The following is a 17625-nucleotide window of genomic DNA, read 5'->3' as shown; positions in this document are numbered from 1 at the left end:
ATCACTGGCCTTACGAATGAGTTTGTTGATTCTGTTCGTGTCTGCTACCCTCAGCCTGCTGCCCCAGCATACAACAGCAAACATGATAGCACTGGCCACCACAGACTCGTAGAACATCCTCAGCATCATCTGGCAGATGTTAAAGAACCTCAGTCTCCTCAGGAAATAGAGACAGCTCTTATCCTTCTTGTAGACAGCCTCAGCGTTCTTTGACCAGTCCAGTTTATTGTCAATTCGTATCCCCAGGTATTTGTAATCCTCCACCATGTCCACACTGATCCCCTGGATGGAAACAGGGGTCGCCGGTACCTTAGCTCTCCTCAGGTCTACCACCAGCTCCTTAGGCTTTTTCACATTGGGCTGCAGATAATTCTGCTCACACGATGTGACAAAGTTTCCTACCGTAGCCCTGTACTCAGCCTCATCTCATCTCTTATATCGGGAAGCCAAAGTGGAGGTGACAGATGGCATCGCGCTAATGAAGCAAAACTTGTAAGTAAGGCAGCCAGCAACTTTGAATACACAAAAGACTGGGCTGTCCTCGCAAGCAGCATGCAAAATTGCTCAGTTCCTTTAGTATCATGTGCGTTGTAACCAGTAGCTTTGCCCGATTTTTTTTAGACTGAAGAAAGGAGGAAAATGTAAAGAGTTCCACTATTTGGAGAAGAATATGTTGGAACTGAAGATTTTATACTCATCTGACCTTTAATACATTGCATGCAGGGGAAAAAAAAGAACATGGCCCAGGAAGCCAGGATCAGGTTTTGGAATGGGAGTAGGGTGGAAGTTGGATTCAATAAAAAGAATGATCCAGAATATTGTAGGTGTATTTGGCTCAAATATTTGATTACTGTCTGCCACAGGATGACAGTCTCTCAGTGTCAAGTGTGCCATTTTGTAATAGACAATGTTAAATGCATCTTCATTTTGTCCAATGGGACTTCTCTGTAGGGTTTCAAACTCTTCCAATTCCCAAAGATAATAACAATCATATATTGACTAGCATCTCCAAACTTATGGAGAATGTTGAGAAGCCATGAGAAATACAAAACGAGTAGCAAAACATTATCAAATGGGTGAAACTCGTTACAAGCAAACATGAATGTTTAATGTATTAATGAATTTCAGAAGTGGCATAAATGGAGATAACATCTCCAGTTACCATGGAAGTATCTGAATAAAGTGTGCAGATACTGATGTGAGCACCATGCCCTCTGCAAACATGGACAATCAGAATACAATCAATTAATTTGAGACAAAAATTGGGAGTTATAGATTATTAAAATCTGTCAAACAAAGTCCTCTCCTCGAGATGGATTTTAAAAATACATATTAAACTAATGAGGAAGGGTTTGGAGAGAAAATGTATGAGCAGCTGGAAATTGGAAGGAATAACTGGAAACTAGAGTTTGATCATTAGCCCATACTAAGAAAGGATGAAAAATCAGACACACCATATTAGTTTCATTTCAATTCTATGTGGAATAATGGAAACAGCAGTAGGCAGGTGGATGGTCTGTTGAATTTTAATATAGTGAGCATACATTAACACAGAGTCAGAAGGACAATAGTTCATCCAACCAATCTGATAAGAAAATTACAACCCTGAAGTTCTGTGAAAATCCATGAAATGGGAGTAGACAGACCTCTACAAAGGTTAAATAACATTTTACAAAGCTGAAAACTATGAGAATACTGTGTAAATCTTGGGCATGGACTGGCTGGCATTTAAAAAAAAGATTCATGTCAACAGGATATGGCTTCCAAAGCTCATTATTGGGCCTAGTACTTTTGCTACATTATATGAATGTATATTCTTTTAAATCAATACCAACATAAATCCAGCAAATACGGAAATGGTTTCAAACCAGAATTGGAAGAGAAATGGAGTTATGATTCAGGTAAATCACTAACAGAGAGGCCATTGATCTGAAGTGTTAACCCTATTTCTCCCTCCACAGATACTGCCTGACCTGTTGAGAATCTCCAGCATTTTATGATTTTATTTTAGATTTCAAGAATTTGCAGTTTTATTGCTCTTTTACAGCTGAAAGCAGATAAAAAACTTTGGAACAAAATTGTCAAAGTATTTGATTGTGTCAAAGTATTTGATTGGGTCAAAGAGTAACATATACAATTAATAATGTTATATTTAAAACAGATAAATGCAAAGTGATTTTCAAATAATTAAAACAGCTGACATGTTTCATTTTGTAATCTCCTGGAAAACTAGAAAGAACTAGGAGGTTTCCGTCATCATGTTCATCGGCTCCACACCAGCAACCAATAAAGTCAATAAAGTTACACAAAATAAGTAGAAACAGATAGACATCATATTTAATCTTTCTTCTGTAAAAAACTGTGTTGGTGTCGTACAAAAAAACAAGGACTTAACAACAGAATCTTACGCAGTCCCCCCCCCACCACTGAACCATCACCAAGTAGTATTAATGCCGTTTTCCCATGGCTTCTATACTCCTTAACTGAAATTCCATCATATGAGTGGGATCATCTAAAAATTCCTAGCTTATCTGGAATGCGATCTTACAGAAATAAAGAAAGGGAAGGACATGGATAAATAGATTTGAAATTTATTTTAATCTATAAAAAATATAAAAGGGTTATAAAGTTTTTCACAGAAAAAAGATAAGCGTTTGAAAATCGATTATGTGTATCTGCATGCCCACGTGCATTTGGGAAGTATTGTACTTTGGGACTTTTATACTTGCCCAGATAGCTGAGGTCACTTTTATTTGCATTTGATCACTATAGTGAAATTGGGAAGTTTTCAGTCCGTCGGAAATGATTTTGTGGTTTGATGACATAACTAAATATGATCTACAAGTGGACCAAAGCAAAGCGCAAAAAATACTGATAGAATAGTTTAAAAAGTGCTTTCATCACATTGCGTCACAAACACTCTCAATAACTATATTGCATTTTACAATCTCTTTTATTTCAAATAAAAATGCCAGTAGTCAACATACCTGCATCGGTAGATTAATGTCATAAACTGATTGGTTAGAACTGTTCATTAATACCTAATACTCATAGGTTTGTATCTAATTATGCATCAACACTTCTGTTTTACGCACCAGAACGCAAGTTCGCTAAAAGAACCCGAAAGGCTGGAGGAAGGGTGATCTGTAACGGCATATGTATGTAAAATAAACAGAACTCCATAAAAGTGGCGTTGGCAAAGAAAAGTGACAAGTATTTTATTTCACATTTAATAAAAATTTACAGCATACAATACACGTACATTTTCAACATAATTTTCTGAATATCATATTCATTAATAGATTATTAATCTGTACCTTATTTCCTCAAAATACGCGTCGTTACCTGCTACCTATTACCTATTATCTTCACCTGGTATCATTAATACTCATTAAAATTCCGATACAATGATGTATGTTTTATCCCCCAAGGAAAGTGCTCGCTAAAATTCTTCTGATTTCCCTCGGCAACTTCGGCAGTAGGTCGGCCGATATTCTCGGTGAAGGGAAGATATGGCTGTAGTTCTGGGAATGCCCATGGAAATTCTAATAATCAAACATTTAGAATACAAAACTATAAAGTAATTGCCAGCGATTTGTTGCTCCCAGTACTTCCAATAAGGCATTTCAACAATTGCATTGAATTTAAATTTCTATATAGCAGTATATTTCTAAAAAAGATCTGAATATTATACGGCACGTGGATGTTCCAAATGACTTGGAAAGGCAGCTGAGAACTTGAATGATATAAGGTCTATGATTTATTCAGTGTGCCTTTTGTTTAAAATGAATCAGTTATTTTCGTGGGGCCTTTTACTATCGTCAAGACCCGTAAATTCAAGTTATTATTGACGATTACGTTTCAATTGCCCGAAATGACAATTTACTACCCAAGTACGTAAGGGTGCCAGGAACGATATAAAAAAAAACATCTAAAACGAATTTAACTGTACTGAATTGTTGTAGAAGACTGTAACCGAGAGCATGAACACAGTCACGTACGTACAGTATATGTCAGTTTGGAGTTTCAAATTACACTTCCGTTTAATTTCTACACTCAAGATTTCTGTGATTAGGATTTTTGGTTCGACCTCCTCTTTCAAAACAAAAAAAAAGTGCTAGCGGATTCTCTGAATACATCTGAATACAATGCCTACGCATTCAGGAAGTTGATGACGGCCCTGGGCAGCCCCTACAGTACCGTGTGAAGTGATCTTTGGCCCAGCGGACTGACGTCTTCCGTGCTGATTTCATATAACATCTTCCACTATCATATTATATGGTCATTATAAAGCGAAGTTGCAATAACATTTTTTTCTATTGTGTCAGTGGTGATAATTTAGTTTGTAATTAGCAAACTGGGTGCAATATTATTACCGTCAAATTGTTCCGTGATAAAAGAACACTTCCACATAAGATCGGTGGATTCCTTGGAAAAAGAGAAACAGCTAAAGCAGGGAAATACGTTGAACTTTCCTCTATTTGTGGTGTTTGAAGGAGAAAGTACGGATATTGGGGAAAAAATAAATAGGTGCGTGATTTGAAGGTGGATTTTTTTCCGCTCACTGTACCGGGCAGTCCCGGAAAGAGCAGGACGCTCTTTTCCACGTCGCTGCCGCGGTTGGCTTCTCCCAGCCGGAGGTGGAGCCACGTTCCCTGCGTGTGTTGGTCAGCGCCGATGTGAGAGCCAGGCTAAAGTTTATTTCCAACAGGATGAAATCGCAGTTGGTTTTGCTTTTCTTCGCTCTGTTTCTTCTGGATAGAAGCAGAGGCTTAACAGCGACGAAGCGAGGTCCGAAGGTAACAGCCAAGGTGGGTGTAAATCGTGTTGGTGAGCGAATGGCCCAACGCGGCATAGGCACGAAGAGGGTAGGGTCTCTCACTGTGCCCACTGACTGCTGGTCAGATTGACGGCTGATCTGTCCTATGAAACACTAGCCCTGCAAAAGTCCTCCAATCAGCATCGGTATACCATGGTGATTCGACTTTACATCGTACTGAGAGGCACGAGTTGAGTTTGGGTGGTACTGGGACGTAGTTTATTTAACTTGTAAAACTGAAAGATAGATCTGCTATAACGGTGTGGTTAGAAAAGAAAAAAGGAAAACCAAGTAGCCGTCAGTGATACACTGTTCAACTTTTACAGCCTGGCAAGTGTTAATAGCATGATGAGCTAATTTATGTTAACTTCAGCTAAATATGCATTATATTTTATGTAAAAAAGTGAACATAATAAAATGCTGAGTTTTAATTTTCATTTGGGACCGGGACGTAAATTGCCAAAGGCCCAAGCTCCAGACCTCTGGCCCAGGTGCTACGTTTTTTACTTCTTTTAAGAGATTTTTAAAACAAAACCTGTAGATGGTTTTGGTTGTTCACCTTCCAGTCACCTAAACTGGTGTCTTGTTTTATTGGTGCTTTGGGATGACTTATTACGGCTTTGAGCAAACCTTTTGGTCTTGATAAACTAAAATTGATTGGTACAAGGTGCAATTTCTTTAGTTAATTTCAGAATTTTTCTAAAATTTGCATTTTATTTTTCCATAAATTGAGTAAAATCTTAATTGCAATATGCGGTTATTGCAGATATTGGAATCCGGAGCAAAAAGTTGCTGAAGGATCTCACTGGGCCAAACAGGGTCTGCGTAGGGAAACAGATCGTTATGTTTCCGGCCGAGATCCTGCATCAGAACTTGTGGGAGTCACTGGTCGAATTAGTTATTGTGGTCAGAAGTTGGAGCATGGATCTCATAAATTGGATGGTGATATTGGCAATGAGAAGCAAATTGGAGAAATAGGCAAGTAGTTAGACGTGAAGTTTGCTGGTTGGACCCGATCTACAGTACTGTGCAAAAGTCTTGGGCACATAAGTAGCTAACTTTTGCAAGTACTGTAGTAACTTTCCGTATTGCACTGCACTGCTGCCGCGCACACACACAAAAAAAAACAAATTTCAATGACATATGTGAGTGATGATAAACCTGATTCTGATACAGGTCGCTATTGTGGACTGAGAGTGGGAAGGGGGCAGGGAGAGGGGAATCACGGTTGGGTAAAAAGGAAGGCAGAGGCGAGGGAGCAGGAAGCGCCAGAGAGACATTCTGTAATGATCAATAAACCAGTTGTTCAGAATCAAATGGCCTTGCCTGCTGTCTCAGAGCCTGGTGTGGGAAGGAGGCATTGAGAGGGGAATTACAGTTGGGAAAAGGGGAAGGGAGTAAGAAGCCCCAGGGAGACATTTTGGAATAAAATGACCCTGCTTGATGTCTCTGGGCTGGGTGTGTCTGCACCTGCACCCCCCCATCCCCCCCCCCCCACAGAACACCTCCTCTGCTACCTATCCCACATCCTTCCAGCGGTGCGCCACCCTCATTATTCCGAACATCCTTTACTCCCACCAGATCAACAAACTCATTCGCCACTCCACATTGACAAGTACAGTACTGTGCAAAAGTTATATATACATACATATATATATATACACACACACACTATATATATATATATATACATATATACACACATACACTATATATATATATGTATACACACACACACACACACCCTTAAGATTTTTGCACAGTACTGTATCAGGTGCTAGCAGAAGTTTGTTACATTAGATTGTGTGTTAATTTGATGGTGGTGAGGACTTTGTAATGGATGGTCAATGGTTGAATAACCTCAGGGAAAATGGGTGGGTAAATTGGATTTATGTGAAAAGGGTTCATGGTGTGCCCTGCCCAGTGAGATCCCTTAAAATAAAGCTTCATGGGCACTGTGGAAGCCTGTTTGCCATGTGTAGATGTTGAGAAATCACCAAAACAGCAATCAGGTATATATTGAAAATGTTTGCTACATTGCAAATCTCTGGCATAAAAAATGTCTTACCAAATATGATTTGGTGAATCAAGCACACTAATATATAAAATGAAAATCACATGTTTTATGATCCTCTCATGAAGAGCCAGATTTTTCAGCTATGCTTACTTTTTATTGAATCCTGGAATGTGGTCCAAGGTTCCTATCTTTTGAATCTATATTTTGCTTCAGAGAGCAGTAACAATGAGCTCCGTAACATGGCAGTACACACGAAATCCTGAGTAACTCAACAGGCCAGGCAGTATTTGTGGAAAAGAGTAAACAGTCGATGATTCAGAGGAGTCTCGGCCCGAAATGTCGACTGCTACTGTTTTCCACAGATGCTGCCTGGCACACTGAGTTCCTCTAGCATTTTGTGTGTGTTGCTTTGGATTTCCAGCATCTGCAGATTTTCTCTTGTTTGGAGTTCTATAACGTGTTCCAATTCATTATTTAACTCAGACAGGAATATGCTGACTTACTTTACTACCACTGCTAGAAAATTACAATGAAATATTTCTTAAAATAATCTACCTTTTTGTATTTGATTAGCATGTTAATACAGAGTAAAGATTGCATCAGAAAATTCTTTTGAAAGCTGTTCATCATAGGCTTTGCTTGGCTTGGCTTCAGTTACACAGGATCCATATATGCTTTTATACTTGAAGGCAGTTTATTGCAGGTTTTCGGAAGTTGATGTTTAAAATTTTCTGTAGTAAACTTGACAGAAGTGTAGGAGAGATGCTAGAGAAATGGTACAGCCGCTGTCCACGCTTTCTCTGGCACTCTGCCACAGTAATGGGGGAGATGGGAGTCCCATGCAACCATCTAAACCAAATTGTTGTCAATGATTTTGTGCATTGATGTATGCGCTATCATTTTTTCCATTTGCTTTAAATCGGAATCTACTCAGGAGTGACGTGGTGGGTGAAGGAAAAGTAAAGGACAGAGTTTAACAACGTTTTGAAATTACTACTGACACAGGAATGAAGTTGGAAACTGATGGCATTTGGGAGAGGTGGCAGAAGATCCTGAGTTTGATTTAGCATGAGGCTAGTTGAATGAGTGGGGAAGGAAGGAGTGAATGATACAGTACTGGGGAGGGAGGAAAGAGTGGTTTTAGAGATTGAGCATAGCAGACATCAAAAGTAATAATTTAGAAAAGTAACTCGGGGTCAACAGCACAGAGTTAATTTGTTATGATATATTCATGGTCATACAACGAAGAGGTTGTTGAAGGAAGCTGGAAAGGTTATCAACAGACCAGGGAGAAAGCATTGAATATCATTTATGATCTAATGCATCTGCCCGTATCATTGAAATCTGTGGGAAAAAGAACTTCTAGCTATTCGATTAATGATTCATTTGGAATTTTGATATTCCAGTCTCAAACTTTATTGTAATCCACAGGACTTCCCAGCACTTAAATGATTAATCAACAAGGATGTTCAGCAGAAAATTAGTAAAGCACAACAGTAGATTAAAACGCTGACTAATCAAAGATATGAGTACAACCAAAAGTATTTGAAACAAGGAGTTACATAGAAAGTGGACTGGGATGAAATTCCTTTGCTTTAATGGAAGGATAATCCATGACTTGCCTCCTGCTCCCTAACCTGGTATTTTCTTTTATAAAGTGAGATTTAAAGGTACCATTGACCTGGGTTTTCTTTGAAGTAAGAAAAATTCATAAGGTGTATCTCCCACTGTTTTCCTGACCTCTATAGTAGAAAGAGATTATCACAAACCATAGATTTTGATATATCTGTTTTGTAAAAATCTTGGTTTTTAATTGTTATGGATACCTATATAAAGTAATTTGTGCCAGTATATTTAAAATGATTTAACATGTATTACTTCAAGCAAAATAGCTTTTGATCGAAACCTCATGCAATTGAAATATTGTAATTCAGGCCATATTCATTTATAATGTAAGACTGATGAAGATTTTGTATGATTTTTAGGTATTCTTCGATATTCAAGTTGGTGGCAAGGATATGGGAAGGATTGTCATTGGTTTATTTGGTAAAGTTGTTCCAAAGACTGTGGAAAACTTTATCACTCTAGCAACAGGACAGGTAAGAGAATGCTATGTTAAATCATAACCATAATTTATTAAACAAACTACAAGTTATTTCTGTAATATTTGTCACTTTTCCTACTTCGTGCATTGTATTCTCTGATAGTCTTCACTTCTGGTTTGTTTTGGCCTTGGTAATATTTCATGATTTTGTGTATAAAATATGATGCTTCTTAAAATGCCAATGGATTTGATTTTATTAGTGTAGGGTGGGCAATAAATGAAGATAACTTTAATGTTGTAAAGTTTGTTGACTATCGTAAATATAATTCAAAAGTTATTTGGTTAACAGGAAACTTTCTTAAGTACGTCTTCTTGTACTGTTATATTGTGGAAGGTGTGGTAAAATCATTGGGCTTAGGGCAAATTGATGGCTAGCCAGTAGGTGAGAATCAGTATTTATACTACCTTGTTGCACACTTCCATGGTACAGCACTGGTAGTGGGAATTTCTGTCCCCTTGCTTTGCCCTTGAGACTTGCCATTGAGTTCAGGAATATTCTGTAAATTGCTGAGTTAAGGAGCTGGACTGATTTCATATTTAACCCCTCATATTTGGATCAGCCATAGTGGAATGCTAATTAAGATGGTAAGTTTGTTTTTTTTTGCTTCAGTTGTCTATATTTGATTGGATATTAGTCTTTTATTTAATCAGCAGAAGTTAAATTATTTTTAAAAGTGATTTCTCAACTGTTTCCCATCCTGAACAGAGTCTAAGGATGCATTGCTTCGTGTCTGTCTAAGACACTAACTCAACACTTACAGGCATCTGCGTTTTTGCAATGTGGTTGCTGAAATTAAGTCGGAAGGTCAAGAGGACTGTGGCCACAAAATGTCAGAGCAGCTGCAGGCCAAGTGGGTGGGTGGCTGTGTGTGTGGGAGGGAGGGGGGCGGGGTGACAGCAAGGCTCTGGGCAGTTCTGGCCCAACATGGGAGTTGCATCTAGGACCCTGAGGTGATCCCATGGACACCCTGAAATATTAGGAAATAATCAGGAGTATCACAGTTGATTTCAAACTGAAGCCTAAAGTGTTATAGAGGGTTGCAATTAAACTAACCTAGCTTTAGATTTCTAAAAGAGGATGTAGGTTGCAGTAAATTATTGCTTTGTGCTTCTGTAATATTTTTTCATTATTTGAACTGTATGTACTGATTTTGATGTATTTCTCATAGAACATAAAATTCCACCTGAGAACAGGGTGCTCCCATGTTACAACAATGCACAAGAAAATACGGTGGGGTGATTGGGATGTTTATCCCTTCTGTTGTTCCTCATTCCCTCTCTGTGATAACATACCAAGCCTTCTCACCGTTAATCCCGTAATGACATAACTGAGACTGCCGATGAAACTGTAAGAAATTGAGAAAATTTGTGTCCTAACACACTGATTAATATTCTTCCATTCTGTTCCACTTCATAACATAACTTCCATTATGAGGAAGTAACATTTTATTGTGATTTTTTTTTACCTCAGGACTTGTTAAATGATGTGCTAACTAATATACTTGAAACTTCCCCATGTTTATATATTCCATTTTTCATCTCTTTTCAACCTGACTGTCTGCGCATGTTTTCAGGAACATACAAAAAAAAACTTTGTTTAACACCTAGAACTGATAAATTTGTGTCAATTGCCAAGAAGTTCTGTTACACTTGTGTTATTAATGCAATTATTTAGAATTTGCCACATATGCTATAAATCAAATCCCTGGCTCTAACCTGGATATCACATGGTTCATTTGGTACAATTTGCAGTAATTGAAGATTTGTTTGTGTCTGTTTTAGAAAAGCATGTAATACAGAAGGAAGATTAAAGACTTTGCATATTTTACCAGCTTCAGCACACCAGCTATTTTCATAGAAGTGCAATTTAATTTTTATATGTTTAAGGTTAGTAACATTCCAGAGGTGGTTGTTAATGTTTGTACCGTTGTTTGTAGAACCTGGAGGTTCGGTTGCAAGTGTTTCGTTACCAGGCGAGGCGACATCAGTGCACATTTCACATCGATATGTCAGCTTGACTGGGGACAAAACCCTTGCAGCCTAACCTCCAGGCTCGGCAGATAATCCTACAAACAAGCAGCCAATCAAAGCTACCAATCTTCTCATTCATGCTGTTAGTACTGCACTGTCTTACACTCCCTTGCCTAGTGCACTTCGACACACCACCTATCATTTGAACCCATTTTAATGCAGAGAAATACTGGGCTTAATTTGCATGTAGCAAAACCTTGCTAACAGCAAGGAGACGAATGACTGGATGATCCATCCTTCCTGATGCTCACTGAAGCATGGCGCTGGCCAGAAATTTGAGACAATTTCTCTGATCATCTTGGAGTTATGCCATGAGACATTTCATATCTACTTGAAAGAACACATGGGACTGATCACTCAGGGAAACATAATCCAGGTATTTTTTTTAAAAAAGTGTCTTTTTCTTTATCTCCCCAAATGTAATTCTTGACTTCAGGTTCCATGTTATTTTCTGGCAGGGAGAAATTCAGATAATGGTTTTGTATTTGTTCATTATATTCTTCTGACAATTGGCAACTGATTGCATTTAGCTATATGTATTAAATTTCCATGGAATTGTAATTGTAAAGAAAAAGTATACTGTACATAGTAAGCAGTAAATACAAAGAATGCCTTTTTTTTATTCTTGTATTATACAGTATATTCATATATTTAAGCTTTTATTTAAGATTTTGGACACTCTAAATCAGAGGTTCACCACCTTTTTTATACTATTGTCCCCTACCATTGACCGAGGGGTCTGTGGACCACAGTTGGGAACTCCTCGCCCAAAATGTTCAAACTCCCTTAAATGTACTCGCGTAAGACCTGAATTTAGAAAACTGCTTAAAGGAGTCGACAGTAATTTCATGCTTTATTTTTGCAGAAAGGTTATGGTTATAAAGGCAGCAGATTTCACCGTGTCATCAAGGATTTCTTAATACAGGGCGGAGATTTTACTTCAGGAGATGGGAGTGGAGGTAACTCTTCAATTATTAGTACTTCACAGGAAAAGATGCTAATTGTTTTCAGTTTGTCTCCTCTTTGGTTGTGGGGGTAATGCTTTACGATAAGCTTCATGGTAAGACAGCTGATTATAGTTGTCATTTTTGATAACTTTTTTGTTTGAATTATTCTAGTAATTTTTAGAATTAAAGACATAACATTGCAGAAATTCTTTCTCATGGTGCCAAAGCAAAATGGTGCTATGCTGTTCAAAACAGACTTTTCCTATTTCAGGGCCACTTAGTCACTGGATGGAAATTCAATCGCTCATTTTTCAATAGGATTCTCTTTAGCACTAGAAATATCTCTCCAGTGTAAATGTCCCCAAGGTGATGAAATACTCAAAAATCATCCCTTCAATGATTTTCAGCCTCACTGAACAACCAACTTTTTTTTTACTGTATCTGTGCTCCTCAAACTGATTTTTAAAGGGAGAGCACACAAACTGCTATATTTGTCGGGTGAGCCATAATTCCCTGTGGCCTTGCTGCTTATTCAACACACTGCTCACATAAAACTGAGTCTTCCTGCCATCTTCAACTGATTTTTTTTTGACAATCAAATCTTTATTCCATGGGGATTTACGGGGCACATCACACTTTTGATCCATGGCATGGAGATGGACTGTATGCACAGAAGACCCATAAGACATTTGAAAGCTCAAAACCAAGAATTTACAGGGACCCATGCTTATAGCTAGGCTTGTGTCTACACAGGTGAGGCTTCACCAAGAAATTCTTCTTGAGATGTGTCCTTATGGGCCTAAATTGCTTTGCCCGTGAATGCCAAGGTAAGCTTCATTAACGCAGGATCATGACAGTTTGTTGTCATTGATCTGTGCTCCATCTCACAATATGCTCCATATACTGCACTATGGAGGTCCCAAGGAAAGCAGATGTCACCTACTTTTTCTTCAACCTGGAAAAGTAGGCAGAATGAATGTGGGGATTTTCAAAATTTTCAGACTCCCCCAAACATAGAATTCACATATTTCAAGAATTAACCTTCCACATTGCAGTACTGTTTCTAGAATTTCATGATTAAAGTTGTACCTTTATGGGACTTCAAGAACAACCAGTGCTTTAGTGAAATCAATAGCAGTATTCTTAATCTATCCTGGTTCTTTTTTTTTTAATTTCCTTCATCTATTTCAGCTACTGTATCTGCTTAACATTTTGTTTGATTTATCTGGTGATAATCTATAAATTTAGCACTTGTGGTTCGAAAGATGTCCTAATAACCGTTTCTATATCTGCCTTAAAGCAGAGGTAGGTTAATGTACATTAGCCCCTGCACTAAGCACCCATCTCTTTCACGTTCCAGGAATGAGCATTTATGGAAAGGTGTTTCCGGATGAGAACTTCAAGCTGAAACACTATGGAATTGGATGGGTTAGCATGGCCAATTCAGGACCAGATACGAATGCTTCACAATTTTTTATTTCATTAACAAAACCAAAGTGGCTGGATGGAAAACATGTGGTGTTTGGCAAAGTTATTTCTGGAATGGTAACTATTTCCTTTTCAATGAGATGGTTCTCTAGAGAATTGTTTTGTGTTAATCTTTTGTTAATAACTATGATTATTTCCGTAAAGATCGCTGTAGAGAAATTGAATTAGAAAGAAACGGGCAATAGGCAGTATATATTTTGGATATATTGAGAAAGCAAAAGATTTGATGGGCTGAATGACCATCTGTGCTATGATAATTCAATATGTCTATTTTGAACATCATGGACTTTTCATAGAATGATTATAGCATGGATCATTGTTCAGCCCATCAAACCTATAGCAACTACTGAAAAGCAATTTATTCCCCCACTTTCCCTGTAGCTGTGCAAATTATTTGCCCTCATGTTGTAGTTGATTACCTTCAACCTTGTTTACAAGATGTTTCTGATCCAGGGAGCCACTGGTAGATTTTGGCACATCCCTAAGGACCTAATGAATTGAAATAATCCTATTTTCATAATTGATCAAATTAGTAGAAATAATCCCCATACTGAAGAATAGTCTTGTCCGAGAAAAAAGTACTAATGAAAACTAAGTATTTTTAATTTTAAAAATTGGGCAATAATGAAAACTATTAAAAAAAAAATTAAAATGTCTTTTATTTAAAAAAAACTTAAGTTAGCTGACCCTTTAAAAAAAGCACCTGAACTGGTCCATACAACAGTCTAACCATAGATAACATATTTATAAGAACTGTTGTTCTTATTAAGTGTGTGCCATCTATAATACAAACCACTGATATACAGTACATTCATTACTTTGCACAAGATTGCAAAAGTAACCTCTAGCTGAACTTTGCTGGTGATCAGCAAATGATTCATAGCTGTTGCATATAGAATTCTGGCAGTAAACCCAACTGTTGAAATGTAAATTTAATAAATCTCCCACACTATTACTAACACTTGTTCTCATTATGTTTCTAGCCTGTGGTGCATATAATAGAACTCCAGGACACAAACAGCGATAATCAACCTCTCCAAGACTGCGTGATAGTAAATAGTGGCAAGATAGATGTCAAAGAACCTTTTGTGGTTGAAGTCAGTGATGACGACTAATAGGAAAGCACACTGTACCTCTGAGAAGTAACAGATGAAAGGCACAATGGACACTTCTGCTTCCATTGATCAAATTTTTATTGTGATATCCCAAAACATTTTCCCTCTTTATATCTGAGCTAAAGACGATATGGTACATTTATAATGTTAGTGCTTAGAAATTTAATGGTGCTTGATAAGTGACCTACCTGGATGTAAAGCTGGGAGAGGCTAAAATGCTTCTTAAAGCAATCAGTCGTATCCAGTCTTTACTGACGTTGTTCTCTGGGCTTGATCCACATAACCAAGGGCTGATGTTGTGTTAGCCAATGCATCGTTATCAGTGTCCTTTTTGCTAGTGGGATGTCCTCATCAGTTGGCTGCAACAGGAATAGAGTATTGAGTGCCACCTTCCATGAAAGGGCAAAATGGGCTTTTCAAGTTCAAGTTAACGTTTAATTATCATTCCACCATACATGAATACAGCCAAACAAAGTTACTTTGGGGGCGAGGTGCAAAACATATACAGCACATACAAGATTACAAGCTAACAGTCACGCAAAAATGATAAATATAGCCCAAGTCCTGCAATTTGATGGTGCATAGGTGCCATTGGCAAGAAAAGGCAGTTCCCAGCATTCTACAGACGAATGTGTGCAAGCGCATACGCACGCAGCCCACCTTGTTATTTCATTGATTGAGCACTAGAGGGCATCACCAACAGGAGCGGTTAGCCTCCAGTCGAGCATGGACGCCATGCAATGCCGCCTCTGGCTTTCTTCTCCTGGACTGCAGCAACAGGAAAGCCTGCAACTTGATGCCTGGTCCTTGCTACAACCGAGGCCACGGCTCCTCCGCTATCTGCCGCTCCAACAAACCAGAGAAATGGGTCTGTGACATCTTGCCTATCAGTGTTACAATCGCAAGAGAAGCGTTCAAGACAATCACCCGCCGTTACACTTCATGCAACAACTCCGATATCTTCCTGCAGGAGGCAGCGACATGAGCCATACCAAGACCAGCTGTTCCAGCTCTTCCACCAACCAGCAGCTCACTGATGGGGTAAACCTGCAATACCCAAAGTTCTTAAAAGTCCAGCACTGTCTTAAAGTTGTAAAAATGATGTTTAAAAAAAGACAAAAACAGCTTTGGTTGCTTCCCCCCCCCCCCCCCCCCCAGAGAGAACACTGCATCTGAGCCCGCCACCATCTCACCATCTTTCTGATTGAGCAATATTTGTGGAGCAGCGGGGTTTGGATTGAAATCCTGCATCAAGACAGAGTTGACAATTCCTTCTCCCCTCTCCCCCCCCCCCACCACATTTTTTTTGTTGCACCAGATTCTGGCATCAGTAGTCTCATCTCCAAAAAAAAAGGAGGGAATATTCTGTGCTTTTTAAATGCTCTGTGCAATGTTACTTAACCTTTCCAAAGCTTTCCAGAAAGCCTGCTTTTTCAAAATATTATTTATTGGTAAAAAGATGTTTCAGAATGGAAAATGTTCTCAGCGAAGCATTGAAATTAAAGTAATTGCAAAAGTGATTAACAGTTGGATTTAAAATTAAAAGAAGGCAAACATATCAAATTTATACTGCACATTGATCATCATTAGCAAGTTGTGATCTGTTACCTACATGTAAGATTGTGAACAAGGTGGGACAGTGGAAACCTGATTGGATGAGGGCTAACCAGGAGGGACGGACGATGTGGGTATAAATATCATTGACTAGAAATGCCCAGGGACCATCCCTGATGAAGATGGCAGAGTTTATCATTGAAGTGTCAGTTAACATCGATACCTGTATGTGGCTGGAAGCCCAAGAAGAGTTTATTTGTCATATACGCTGGGAAAGCACTGGATCATTGGTTTACATGCAAGAATATAATTAGGGATTGCCTTTAGATTGCTATGAATTTACCTGGTGAGATTGGATTGAAGTTTTTTTATATGGTCCGTGTTACTGTGTTTATTCCTAACAACCATGGTGATCCTGAGATATGCATTTGTAAGTCTAATCATTTAACATTACAGGGAAAGCAAACCGTAGAGAAAAAAACTATTTTATTAAATATTTATGCTTTACCACCATGCTTTTCATGGATTATGTTGCTCATGGCATCAGAGAACCACACTATGGAACAAGAGATCAAAACCGTGAGTTAGTACTTTTTTTCTGCACCAAGGGAAGAAGTGCCTTCAGTCCTTGTTGAACACTGATACCAGAGTAGGTAAACTATACAGCAATGAAAGATGAACACAGAAGTTGTGTTGAGTGACCAATTCTTACCTGCTTGACTTTGTGCAGGCAATGCACAAATTGCATGATATTATCATTTCAGTTTAGCTGCCAACGCCGAAGTAAAGAAAATTTAGAAAAGACAAATGGATGGAATTTTTAAAAAATTTATTCACTTATAGGATGTGGGCATCACCAGCAAAGTCAGCATTTATTGCCCATCCCTAGTTGTCCTTGTGAAGGTGGTGATGAACTGCCTTCTTGAACTGCTGCAGTCCCTGAGGTGTAGGTACACCCACAGTGCTGTTAGGGAGGGAATTCCATGATCTTGACCCAGCAACAATGAAGGAATGGCTATCAAAGTCAGAATGGTGAGTGACTTGAAGGAGGATTTCCAAGTGGTGGTGTTCCTAGGCATCTGCTGTTCTCGTCCTTCTAGATGGTAGTGGTTGTGGGTCTGGAAGGTTCTGTCTTAGGAACCTTGGTATGTTGTTCCAGTGCATCCTGTAGATAGTACACACTGCTGGAAATTGGAAATAATGAAGAGATTTGAGAGTTGTAGACTTGGAAACAAAGGGAGTGGCAAGCCCATGAGTAGTTTTGAATACAGGATGAAAATGTTGAATTACATTCTTAAATTTAAATAGTCTAATGGAAAATTACAAAAGCACAAGGGCAAAGTGTATTGATTGTGACAAGCCATTGGACATGTGCATTCAGTGGCCACTTTATTTGATACCTCATGTACCTAGTAAAGTGGCAACTGCATGTTACGTTCATGGCCTTCTGCTCCTGTGTGTTCAAGCTTCAGTGTACTGTGTGTTCAGATATGTTCTTCTCAACACCACTGCTGTAATGTGTGGTTATTTGAGTTACTGTCACCATCGTG

At 38.5% G+C, this 17625-nt stretch overlaps 2 protein-coding genes across 2 annotated transcripts in view; one reads left to right on the top strand and one right to left on the bottom strand.

Moving 5' to 3' along the window:
- Positions 1-3983: 3983 nt before the first annotated feature.
- Positions 3984-16084, top strand: LOC140211354 (peptidyl-prolyl cis-trans isomerase C-like). Its single transcript, XM_072281030.1, is given in 8 exon segments — positions 3984-4001; positions 4531-4551; positions 4553-4654; positions 4656-4811; positions 8822-8935; positions 11837-11930; positions 13279-13463; positions 14390-16084. Coding segments are annotated over 8 exon segments (822 nt in total). The 3' UTR covers positions 14522-16084.
- A 788-nt stretch (positions 16085-16872) lies between these two features.
- The window catches only part of LOC140211589 (sorting nexin-24-like), a 163940-nt gene continuing 163187 nt past the window's right edge, over positions 16873-17625 (bottom strand). Inside the window, exon 8 of the mRNA XM_072281469.1 lies at positions 16873-17259. Within this exon, the coding sequence (XP_072137570.1) occupies positions 17172-17259 (88 nt within the window). The 3' untranslated portion in view covers positions 16873-17171. The remainder of the gene's footprint in view (positions 17260-17625) is intronic.

Source organism: Mobula birostris, chromosome 17 (genome assembly GCF_030028105.1).
Source record: "Mobula birostris isolate sMobBir1 chromosome 17, sMobBir1.hap1, whole genome shotgun sequence".
Taxonomy (NCBI): domain Eukaryota; kingdom Metazoa; phylum Chordata; class Chondrichthyes; order Myliobatiformes; family Myliobatidae; genus Mobula; species Mobula birostris.
The sequence above is the reverse complement of the archived record's forward strand: the minus strand, read 5'-3'. Positions and strand labels throughout refer to the sequence as shown.